At 36.3% G+C, this 12,950-nt stretch overlaps 1 protein-coding gene across 3 annotated transcripts in view; it reads left to right on the plus strand.

Annotated features, from left to right (window-relative positions):
• The window catches only part of CSNK1D (casein kinase 1 delta), a 45,417-nt gene extending 38,816 nt beyond the window's left edge, over positions 1 to 6,601 (plus strand). For 2 of the 3 annotated variants that reach the window (XM_070937619.1, XM_070937622.1), the window contains exon 9: positions 4,451 to 6,601. In XM_070937619.1, the coding sequence (XP_070793720.1) occupies positions 4,451 to 4,501 (51 nt within the window). In that variant the 3' untranslated portion in view covers positions 4,502 to 6,601. Of the gene's footprint in view, positions 1 to 1,539; positions 1,605 to 4,450 lie in introns of all 3 variants that reach the window. The other variant, XM_070937620.1, reaches the window with a different exon arrangement.
• Positions 6,602 to 12,950: the final 6,349 nt, after the last annotated feature.

The raw sequence follows: 12,950 nt of genomic DNA on the forward strand, positions 1-12,950 counted from the left end.
AAAATATCTAGGGTTGGAAAATACTGGTAATTGTTGGCAAGAATGGTTATGCAGGAATCACAGGCACAGCATTGTCATGGCATGAGGCTCATCTTGGTAAGCAGCTGCTTTATTCTGATCTCTCTCTCAAGGATGGAAGCATCACATGCTAATTTACAGGTTCCATTTACTTGCTGTTTTTCTTAAATAAGTTCAACCTTTTAGTTGAGTATTTATAGAGTTACTTATTTGAAAGTCTCCAACAAGCAGTTCACTTTATCCTGTTTTATTCTATGAAAGTTGGCCTATATTTAGCTGATATGTCTTTGATGTCCTTTATTATGATTCCTTTTCATGATAATTTCAGGTCTATAGCTTTTTCTCAGTGAAGCTTCAACCATTGGTTCTCCAAGAAATGTTTTTTGTCAACATGACAAAATATAGGGACTAATTGGAAAAATACAATTGCTGGTAGATGTATATTCTTGTTTCTAGCTGGTAGGAAATACTAGTTTTTTCAGCTTAGTCACCATCTACAAGCTGAGGATATGGTGATTTTTTTTTCCAGTAAAAAAACGCTTAAGCTTGTCTTTTTGTTTCTTGATAGGCTGAACTTCATAGCAGGTATATTTATATAACTTGAACTTAGCATTTCCTGCTTTACGGGTGATGTTTTATATTCATAAAACATATCATTCAGGTATAGCAGTAGAAAAGTTGAGTCTTTTTTTGAGAAAAGAATGGTTTTATTTAAGCTTCCACTACCACTAGGAAGAAGTGTTGGTTTGTGTGTATACAAAGAAGTACTGAGAGAAAATGTAATTCCCATTCCCAGAAGTGTGATTAATCTTTTGCAGTAAATTTACAAGATTATTTAGGTTTTGTCTTTTGTGCTGCCTTGGCCAGTTGAGAGCAATAAATGGACTTCTGTTCTAGTGAACATATTCATCTGAAAGCCTCTGTTTGTATCTGTGGTTACTAGTCTGAAGGCTCTAGTGCAGGGGGTTGCCCAACCTTGGCAACTATAAGACTTGTGGACTTCAACTTCCAGAATTCTCCAGCCAGCCAGCCAGCCATGATGGCTCAGGAATTCTGGGAATTAAAAGTTGCCAAGTTTGGAGACCCCTGCTCAAAATTGAGCTTGTACCTAATTGAGTACTAATCAGAGATGCAGGTTTCCTTGGTTTACTCGGGTTAAATTTGTCACTGTAATAAAGGAAAATGTTTTTTTGAATCAATGGCCAGCACAGACAATAAATCATTAACCTGATGATCCTTTTGAGCTAGGAGTCATTCCAATATAAACGCATTTCCAAAATCCTGTTAATCGTTCCTGCTGCTTAGAGCAGTCAATCCTTACACATCAGTTCTCCAAACACATTCTCAAAGCAACCTCTTTGGCTATTCATTTGGTGACAGCTGTGAAGGCCAATGTCTCTTGAGGCTTCTGAAAGGAGCACTGCTCCAAATGAAGAACAGGTCCATTTAGAATCTTAGTTTGAAGTTAACTTTTGGGCAGTGGAATTGTTTCAAATGGCTGTCTTTTCCCCCCCACCTCAGAATAGCATTCCTTTCGAACACCATGGCAAGTAGCTGCTCGTCTCCTCGTTGGAAAGCAGCACTGGGTGAGTCCCTTCTCGCTAGACTCCAGCTTGGTGGGTGGGTCTGGATGAACTCCTTTGGGGCATTCAAACGGGGTGGCTTTTCATTTTAATTCTGCACTTTTGTTTCCCTCTGCCTTGCAGACCACGTAGCATTAGATGTGCTTTTTCCAAAAGCTTTTAGCATTTCACTAGTTCACATTTTCCTCAAAGCTTTAGGTGCTTCACTAGAATGGTTCGATTAGAATATTTGTTATGTGAGACCAATATTACTAGTAAAGTGGAAGATAATCTAGAATTTGGGATAACCCCATAGGGATCACTTGCTATATTGCGTAGCAGTAAATCTGCTTTTTAGCAAATGTGCAAACTGAGTAGCCTATTTGGAAAAATAAGACACCTTGAAGAGAAAGCATCAAGATATTACTTCATTTTTGCTGTGCATGTTTTTAATAAGTTGGCTGCCCAATTTAGTGACTGCTGGTAATAGTTTTAGACTATATTCATTTAAATTAAATTATTCCAATATATAGGAATATCTGGGGGAGCTTTTAGAAAAATCAAGATGGCGGATGTTGCCATGGAGTTGTAGCTCTGCCTCCTTTTTAATGTGCATCACATGGACATAAAAGGGGACAGGGCTTTAGTTGTAGTGAAAACTAAGACTGGGAACATCTTCACTGCCTAATTTAAGCAGAATTATCTTGTAAGATAAACGAAAGTTTGATGTGGCCTCTTTATTTCTCTCCCTTTCCCACAAGCAGCCAAGATTAAAAAAACATTTTCAAAACTGATAAGTAGCTGGAAACTGCCTCTGGACTTGTTACAGCAGACACTTAAATGCTTGTATTGGTGTAGTAAATGAATGAATCTGTGATAGCGAAAGCTTATCATTTGATCTGTCCTTTTGCCTTGATAGTAGGTAGTTTTCCCCAAAGCAAAACGAAGTGTGTATGGGCAATATGTAGCATGCTGCCATTTTTAAATATTTCCAAAACCGTTTCTTTTGCTCTTTTGCCCAACCTGAGATGCTTAGATTTTGCTAACAGCTGTGCTCTCTTTCCTGACCATTCTTTCATTTTATTGTTTGGGTTATGCTTTGCCTCTCCGCCCAAAGGACATTTGATAAAGCTTCATAATATGCTAATTTCTATTATTAATGTTGAATCACTCTTGTTCCTCTTGCATTAATGCTTTTGTATACTTGACTCCCAGGGCCTTTTATGTTATTAACAATATTTGCAAGTTATTATCCACTTGGATCTGATCAACTGGATAATCCAACTGTTGAGAATTTTAACTATGTGGAAGGATTCTCTTCCAGATTAACCTTGATTGTAAGATACGTTATACTAAATAAGTGCTTGCTTACATTTTCCTGCAAAGAAAACATGTCATGTTTCTTCTTCCTCCCCAGTTTGGCAGGAAAAAAGTTGAAATGAGAATAGGGAAGATGTAAAGATCAGCAGCTAGGGTTGGTAATAGCCAAACTCTTTACAAATTATGTTTAATTGCTGTTTTTATGTACAATTTATGTTGGAAAACCTCAAATGTTTAGAGAGAAAAATTGAAGGATCCAGTCCATAATCAAGTTCCTGATTATTATTTTTTTAAAGCCTCTTGTTGCACAACAAGACATCAATGTGGTGGCAATTGGACAGTATTTCTACAAACTGCATTCAAGGATGGTCTTAATTTGAAACAACAAAAAGTTATTTGTCATTTAAAATATGTATGAATCTAAACTAGCATACAAATTGGCTGTTGGAATATTGGTGCACTATAGAGTTTGGACTTGCATTAGTAAGGCCTTGGACTAGATAGGGATGGATACCTGGAAACACCTTTCTTCCTGTTCTCAATCATATGCAAGCTGCTCTCTAGAGTTTGGCAATGTTTCAGTAATCTAAATACTAAAACTTTATTGTATAATTCTGAAAAGGAGGATTTGCTTGCCACTCATAGCCTATAGATTTTTTTTTTAAGTGTTTCTTCTTGCACATCTTAATCCTGTTAGGGAAGCAAAGCTTGATTTAGTACACACAAAGCAAACCCATTGCTTTCATCCTGATCTGAAAAAATCCGGAGGATTTTTCAGTAATTTCATAGATTATACTTATACTTATTTATTACATTTATATTCCACCCATCTAATGTAGAGGTGACTCTAAGAGGCTTACAAACGCTTGGTAGCAGATTACCTATATGTTGAATATATTTAGAATAAAATGTAACTTTGTTACAAAAGAAGGCAATACTGACAGTATTCATAATTTCCACTAGAAATATTGTAAGCCTTCATCTGTTTTTCAAAGCATCTAGATTTAGGGTCTTCTTAATTTATTTCATTTCCAGCACCTCAATTGGAATTGAAATACTATCAAATTTCTGATTGCAGAGCTCGCAGACTTGGCTTGACATTGCATTTTTTATGGGAACATTATTATAAATAATGCATATTTGTGTGTGTGCGCACACACACACATTTACAATGCATTTGTCACCTTGCTTCTTGCTTTGGGTTTCATTACTATTTTAAGAGCTCACCTGAGTTATCTAATCTGTTCTCTCTTTAACTAGCATGTGCTTTTTTCATCATTCTTCATATATTTCTCCCTGCTCACAAGAAGCCTTTTTTTACCATACCTTTAATACAGAAGGAACATGTCATTCTGTCATTCCCTTCATGGGCATTACAGGTGGGTGTATCATCGATTCAGTTGTACTGAATCTCTGTACTGGCTTTTCACCCTTCTGAAGTAGATGTGTCTGTTCAGTTGTATACATAGAAAATGGTGTGTGGGTCCAGGTTTTATGCAGTCTCAGTAGGTGTGAGCTGATATTGATACCCTGTTCCTTGGCTTCAATAGATTCCTGCTCTGGCGACGACCAGCGTACTCCAATCTGCTGTGCATCGGTGAAATAATGTTGCCATTGAGGGGCAGATAATGCATGGCTGATCTCCTATGTTATCAATGGCTTTTACTAGCAAACTATCCCAAACTAGAGCAGAAGAAATATTCCAGTTGGAACTCTCCTTGCCACTGTCTAAAGATACTCACAGGAACATGGACAGAATCCAGCAGCTGCCACACTACAAGAGGCTTTAGCCCGAAACCTAATAACCTTATATGAACTCTAGCAACAGGGCTAGAAAAGGAAGCGATGGTATACAGCATTGCCCGCCTGTTATTTAATAGCCATTTTAGTTGTCCCTCAGCAGGCGGCAGTCTTCACCCCCTTTTTATTGTTCTACTGTAATTATAACTCTTTTACTTGGTTTAAGAAAGTTTTGTATTCATTTTGCTAAGATTATTGGCTTAACTTCTCTATAAAAACAAAGTCTTGTCTCATTCAAACCCTGTGTGGAAATGTGAAAATTCTAAAGCTTGGTTTAAAAACAAAAAAAATTCAAGACTTGAAACTTCTTGTAAGCTTAAGTGAGAAGAGAATGTCTAACTGAATTAGAGGTGTTTCCTTTTATTTTACACTATTTACTTTTGTATGGTCCCATTTGACAGGACAAGGGGGTTCTCAAGGGTTTTTAAGTTTTAGTTTTATTTACGGCTGTCTTGTTCTTCCAGGGTCGTCAGGTTCTTTTTTTTTTTTTTTTTTTTAAGAATTTAAACCTCTATGTACCACCCAGTTTTTTGTTTTTTTAAAATGTTGATTTGTCTCTTGTTTTGTTCAAGAAAGAGTGGGAGTTCTTTTGGAAAAAAAAAGCTGTACCGAGTAGAGGTGAAAATAACGCTTCATAGATTTTGAAGGACAAAAAAAAAAAGCGAAAATAATCTTTCAGGAAGTTTTTAATGTTGAACATAGAATGTATTGCCTTTATTTATAATAGAGGAGGGTTTGGAGAGGGGCAGGATACCTTGTTTCTGCTGGGTTGTTCCTACAGATGCCAATTAAGCACTGCCACTGCAGTGGGAGCAGTGTAGACGTGGGCGGGCCTCTTGAGTGCACAGAGGCAGCAAGTGCCGCCAGCCAGCTGCATTCCGCCAAGGCTCGGAGTTATAAGCAATCTGTTCCTTCTGCAAGAAGTCAAGAGAACATTCAAGCTTGTTGAATTCTTTCATTCTTTATTAAAACGTGCAAGCCTGGAACAGCTGGCCCTTCAGCTGAAGATATATTTATATAGTGGCCAAAACACTTAGTGTGCCAGCTAATATACATGAAGAATCTTCGTTTTCATGAGCAATATATTTATCCCTTAGTAATCTGGGAAAGTAGAAGGCATGTGAGTCATACCAAATACCACTCAAAAGCACCATCAGTCCCACTTCGGGGATGAAAATGCAATATGTAGGTGTGTTGTTACTACTTTTTAATAAGCGTGAGGTTCTTGTCTCCTTGGAAACTTGGTGGCGAGTAAGATTTTATTTTCCTGTTAATTTGCAAGCATTTTGTTTCAAAGCTTTTGTCGGGTCACCTTTTGTTTCCTCTCTCTTTTTTCACTTCTGTGGATTTTTGAACTCTGAACAATCTTGTTACTTTTCTTTAGCTACGTTAGAACTTTTAATCTATTGCTTATTTGTATGTTCAAGGTCTGATTTGATGCAACCTATGATTGGGGGAGTGCAATGGGAATGTGTTTTAATGTTGGTCCATGGAAAAAAATTGAATAATTGTATCACTGGTTGCTGTAGATGTTGGTTCTTTGGGCATGTGCACTTCCATTTGTACAGTTCTACACTTCAGTGTGCTTTTTGTAAATATTTGTTGTCAATGATGTAATGTTAGAGACTTTAAAAGGCAGCCTCTTCTTTCTATATATCTGGAACCTTCAATTGCTGTACTATACTTAAAAAGTTGACTGCAAACCTTTCAAATTGTTCTTGGTTGTGGGCAGTCTCTGCCCTTCCATTATACTTAAATCTCACCATCACCTGCTGAAAATATAGTTAGAATGTCTCTATAAACCTGTGTATTGGTAATAATATCTCAGAACACCTCATTTGTATTACCACTGTATTTGTGTACTTTAATAATTGTGTAAATAAATTCATAAGGACTTCTAATTTTTTTAATGTGTGGCCCTGTTTGCTTGCTTGTGCCATCGGTGTTTAACATATTAAAGCAAAGCTTGTGTATCTAGTACACAATATTAAATAACAAAAGTCAAGGCAATTTCTTTTGACTAAACATTCTGATAATTATTGTAAACTTTTTAGCTGTTACTGTTAAACTTCCTGTTAAACTGTATGAGACCTTTGTGGTCTCATGCAGTTTTCAGCAGCTGAAAGTATTTCTAGACAGATAACAATAAATGGAAGAAAATAATAGGAAGAGGGATGAATGTATTATATGGTATTGACTCTGGAAGAAAAGGAAGGAATCCTCAAAATAGTTTCTGAAATTGGGATGAGAAAAGTCAAAATTTGAAAGGGAAAGTGATCTATATGTTTATCCTCTATCAAATTTGTATAGCTGCCCATCTCATAAAAAGCAGTTCTAGGCAGGGTACAACAATCCAGTAATCAATGCATATATAACACAATAAAAATAAGAACACATGTTAAAAGATAAATATTATAAAAATAAACTATAGGCAAAGAGAGTATAAGCCTGTTAACATAACCAGGTCTTGAGGGACTCCCAGAATACCAAAAAGGTGCAGCTAATCTAACTTCGGATGAAAGTATGTTCCATGGGGACATAGCTATACCAGAGAAGGCACATTTTCTGGGATCCATCAAATGTAGATCCCTAGCTAATGGTACCTGCAGAATGCCTCTTTGCCAGATCTAATACCAATGATACCTCATGGATGGATGAACTCACCCAGCAACTTCATTTAGAATAATAAAGGAGAAAGCACTGATCCTGTGACAACCCACATAGTAGAGGCCAGGGAGGGATCTCTCCTCCCCAATCTGGAATTGACTCTGAAGGAAGGAGGTGAGCCAGCAGAACAACATGCCACCCACCCCCTAATCTTCTGGGTCGATCAGGAGGATACCATGGTCGATGGTATTGAAAGCCACCAAGAGGTCAAATAGAGCAAGGATGGATGCATAACCACCATCTCTTCTACCCTCTCCATGTTATCCCATGTTTTCTACAATTCTATTTGAAGCACAACAAAATGTTTGCCAGCTTGATTTCTTTCAAAAAAAAAAAAAAAAGCTTAAGATTCTCTGCAATTGTATAAATGTGTATCTGGATGATCACCACTGATTATATGTGAGAATAAACAAGAATGAGGCATTGATAAATGAGGCCCATTTTACCCATATACTTTATATTCTTTGTGGGGTGATCATTTGAATATATTCTAGTTTGTGGAACTTGAGATTTTATTTCCAAGGTCCAGCTCATTCTTCACCATTCTTATGGGGTCTTTCCCAATGTCTGAAGAAAAAGTACATGTACTTTACCCATCAGTATGATGATGGATAAGCGCCTGTCATTACTGAGAGCTAGAAATTTAAATATATACTTCTGGTATTTCTGATATTGGAATTGTTCTATAATTTCAGCAAGTACATTCGCCTTGCTAAATTACCCTAAATTGGTTGAATAAACTCCTGAGTGATCTGCAAAACAGATTATGCTTTAAACTATGACTCACAGAATGACAAATTGTTTTTTAGCTAAGTAACTCCTACATTGCTTAGTTTTTCACTGAGCAGTTCCATCTGTGTCCAAAGACACAGATTTACTGACCATTTTGACTTCTATGCCATTGCCAGTTCCTTAAATTACTTTTATTTTATAAAAGTATTTTACCAAGGAAATAAATGCAAACATACAGTATAACAGCTTAAAGGTCTGCCTTCAGGAAACATTCTGAAATGAATTTCAGAGCAATACCAGTTGTTTACTCAAAAGTAAGTCTGGTAACTTGATCTTACTTTGAAGAGTTTTAAGATTGCAGCTTTAGTCAATTGTCAGTATTGCTGACGTATAACTCATTTTTCCTTTTGAACTGAAAACTCTGAAATCTTACATTTAGGCTATATGCATATTTGTATGGATTCACTATATACAATCAGAATTTTAAATACATAAACAAGGCTTAACATTTTCTGCAATGTCTCAGAATCCATAGTTGTAGAGTTGAGAATTGCAAATGAATGTCGCTCAGTTCAGTCTTCATTTTCACTTCAGCTTGCACCAAGCCCACTGAGAATTCTGAAAGTTGCAGTTTTAATACTATGAGTCTTTGAGAAATAAGATGGTATAAAAATAAATGAATAATACAGCTGGTGGCTGTATTTTCTTGCCAAGGGAATTAGAGGCAAAAGATACTAGAGCCGAGATGGTGCAGTGGTTAAGAGTGCAGCACTGCAGGCTACTTCAGCTGACTGCTAACTGCAGTGTGGCAGTTCAAATCTCACCGACTCAAGGTTGACCCAGCCTTCCATCCTTCCAAGGTGGGTAAAATGAGGACCCAGATTGTTGGGGGCAATATACTGACTCTTAAACCGCTTAGAAAGGGCTGTAAAAGCACTATGAAGTATATAAGTCAAAGTGCTATTGCTAGTGCTATACTAAAATTTTGCAATGTTCCAAGTCTGAACAGATAGTCCTTGTTTAACAATTGTCTTGAACTGTTCAAAGTTATGACACTGCTGAAAAAGCACAAGCATTGCAGTAATCCCTTGGTCATGTGATCAGAATTCAGGCTCTTCACAATTGGTGGACATCACAGCATCCAGCAAGTCACATGATTGCTATTTGCATATTGACAACTGGCTTCTGACAAATCAATGAAGAAACTGGCCGTTAAATCACAAGTCTCAGTCACACTTAACAAATGCATGTTTAACCACCACAGTGTAAATGATATCATGAATCCAGCATGGTCACAAGCAAGGGAGTTGCCAGCCCCAATAGTGATTGTTAAGCAAGGACTACCTGTAATTTTGTTCCTTTAAAAAATGAAGTTTTAAATTCAAGTTTTCTTAATTCATAATTAAGTTTCTGCTTCTTAATCCAAGATCCATAAATACTAGTGTTAAGAAATGCTCTCTGCACCTGTTCAGAGAAACTATTCATATGCATCAGATTTAGCAAAACTTAACATGACAAAAATGCATCACAACTGAGGCCTCACAAATTCAACCCTTATTAACCTCTAGAATGTAGAGTAGAACAAATGGTTTCCATAATTCCTGAAGCTATATTAACAGAATAAAATTTATTTGCTATATTTAGTTGCTCACTAAAAATTACATTAACGTCCACATATTATGACATAAAAGTGCATTTACATGAGAGTAGAGACAAAAAGTGACTTCATTTGCCTCAAAATTGTCACAAGTATCCTACTCATAAATAGCAATACATTGACACTTGTAATTGACAAATTCTGAGCACAGCTTACTTATGCCTGTTCCATAAAAGAACTTCGTTCTGAAGTTTCATCTCTTTCCCAGAGCCACTGTGTAGAAACACCAGTTTTGTGAAAAAAGAATGTAAACATATGGTTGTCACATGGTGATAGTTCAGGGGACTTCTTGTGTTAAAACAAAAAGTGTAGTGCAAACTTTCAGTAGAGTAGTATAGAACAGAACTGATGTGTAGAAATCTTAGTAATAATCAGTATACTAATCCTATGTTGCCCTCCCTTTCAAGGAGGGATGGAGAATTTGTGCCGCCTCATACCTATCCCCAAGATAAGACCTGAAGTTCCTTGTCTTTTGTGTTATTTATGATGTGGATTGAGACAATGAGGAGGACAAGTTCCCCACCCTTTTCCTAGACCAAATTCTTCAGCTCATTCGCCTCTTCATTAAATTTCAGATTGTTCATCGACCCCCCAAACATTTACTATATGAAAATAATTTAATAAATGCTACTTTAACTACACCAATGAGTTAAAAAAATTTTCAGCAACAAGTATGTGTTAAAAGAAACAAGGTCAGTTTGTTGCTAATAAAGTTCTGTTCCACTGTTCCAGAATATTTGATTTAATTACCATCCCTGCTCCAATCAGATAAAAACACATAAAAGTCTTTTAAAATATTTTTAAAATCCTTTAACACAGGGCCTGTATTAATGTTTTTGATTACTACAGAAAATCTAGGCACATAGATCCAGTGCTATGTGCATGGAAATACAAGCCATGTAGAATTTCTCATTCATTGCAGGAGCAGGGGAATGCTAAAATCCTTCCACTGGTGAATTAGCAGCACCTTCTCAAACAAATAGGGTACACAAAAAAACACAGAAAAATAAAATTGAAAAACCTGAGACTCACACCTTTTAAATTGGGTTTAATTCAATTACATGGAGATAGACATCAAACATTCATTTCTCACAAGTATATGAAAAAGGGCACAATAATGTTTTGTTTTTGTTGAACGAGGTGGGTAACCTGCATCATGACCTATTTGTTGCAATTCTTGGGAAACTTTCTGAGGCCAGAAATTTTTTGAATTGCCTTTGAAAGCAGTGCAATAATTATCCAACCTAAATAACATTTTGCTACCTTGAACATAGTTGTCCAAGGCCAGGAGGAGGAGGAAGTGATGGCATATGTTAATGTCATCATACTAAATGCCATAACTTAACAACCTTAGGTTGATTGTCAAGACTCAAATACATTACAATGGTATTTACTTGATAATATTATTGCAGCATTTTAGCATCATCTGAGTTGACTATAAGCTGCTAACACTGAACCATAACATTTTATTTGATAAAAAAATAGGTTGATTTATATTTCCAATCTATGTAAGCAAATATTGATCGAATTCTATATTATAATTCTGCCAGGCTTTGACCATATGCCCTTGCTACTAAATACACACAAAAAAAATGAAGTTTCTACCAAAAGTAACAGTATGAAATAGTAAGCAAATTTAATCTTTGGGTTAAATATTATGACAGAAATTGGCCAGATCTGTCAGTATTTCTGTTTGGTATTTTAATTTTACCAAAATATCTTAAAAGAAAAATATTTTATCTTTGGTAACCACATAAGAAGTAAGAATTTGGATTTAAGATGTAAGTTAAAAAGAAATATAAGAAGAGAAATTATTTTAAACAAGTTGTCTGCCGCTGGAGAAACTGACAAAATTCTACCACTAATCATTTCCAGTATTCCCAGGTAAACATGAAGATATTAGCACATTTGTCTCCTGACATTAGTGAACTAGTAAACCAGTCTTTCCCCATTTGGTTCCCTCCAGTTGTGTTGAAATTAGAATTTCCAGAATCAACTGTGTTGACTGGGAATCATAATTACATAACTTTTGAAGGTCAGTGTTGACTGGACTATTACAAACAAATTTCCCTTTAGAGCATAGATTCTTTCACATGTGTATGATAGGCAAAAATGGTGGACAACATGCCATTCTCCAGATAATGGGACCCGCTATTTTGTGACCTGATTGATTGGGGTTGAAAGACATCATCTCAAATTGCTGTAAGACTGGAAATATCCAATTCTATGCCAGGAACTAGGGCACAAATACTTTTGCCAAGTTGCTCTCCCTGCCTAGTTGGTATAATTGGGTTGGCCAAGCAGTCAAATTTGCTTGCCTGGAGCACCTGTAATCCTCATCTAAATCATGGTAGGGATCTTATATTGGCATCTGACAATAAATGGTATATATCTAGTATATAACTCAAGTAATGCATAAAACTAATTTGACTACTTTATCTAGAGAAAGTAATTCATTTAGCAAATGAAGGCGAATATACGTGTCCCAGGATAATGTTGCAGTATCCAATCTGGGTCGGTCACCAGGACCAGAAATTATATCTTCCGAGCTTTCGGATTCATGCTGGAACCCATCTTCAGGAAACTTCTAACTTCTCTCTCTAATTCATTTAGGACTAAGAACCTGCTGTTCTCTGGAAATTCTTTTGAAAGACTCAAATATCCACTGGATGGTAGCAAAGAGATACAAAAACCTAACAGCTCTCTAGGGAGCATATGGAATTTTGCTGCTTAGCTATGGAATACCACAATTAGCCTTCCAAGTCAATAGGTCACTTTAAAGAACTGTTCAGAAGAGCAGAAAAAGTCCGTCTTCATTGGGATAAATGGACAATCAACACATTTAATTAACATAAAACATGAATAATAACTTTGCTTCCACTGGTGTCCTTCAGAATAGAGGGATTTCATGAATTCTTTGCTTGTGAAGAAATCTTAGCCACTTTTGCCCCCTAATGCAACATTGTGGGGCCAGCTTCCACTACCCCAAGCAACAGAAGGCATAGGTTGTAGTATGAATGTTTCTTAGAAGACTTTGGGTAACAAAAAGAATGTTTTACTTCTATACTACATTATTTTCTCACATTATTTCCTTCAAGTCATCAAAACTGCCAACTCCATTAATCCCTTGTGATTTATATAATGGGCATGATAAAATGTTTAGAAATATTTTTTTCTACTTTATAAAAATACGG

Source organism: Pituophis catenifer, unplaced genomic scaffold (genome assembly GCF_029215685.1).
Source record: "Pituophis catenifer annectens isolate HBS135680 unplaced genomic scaffold, rPitCat1.0.hap2 SCAF_2, whole genome shotgun sequence".
NCBI classification, from domain to species: Eukaryota; Metazoa; Chordata; class Lepidosauria; order Squamata; family Colubridae; genus Pituophis; species Pituophis catenifer.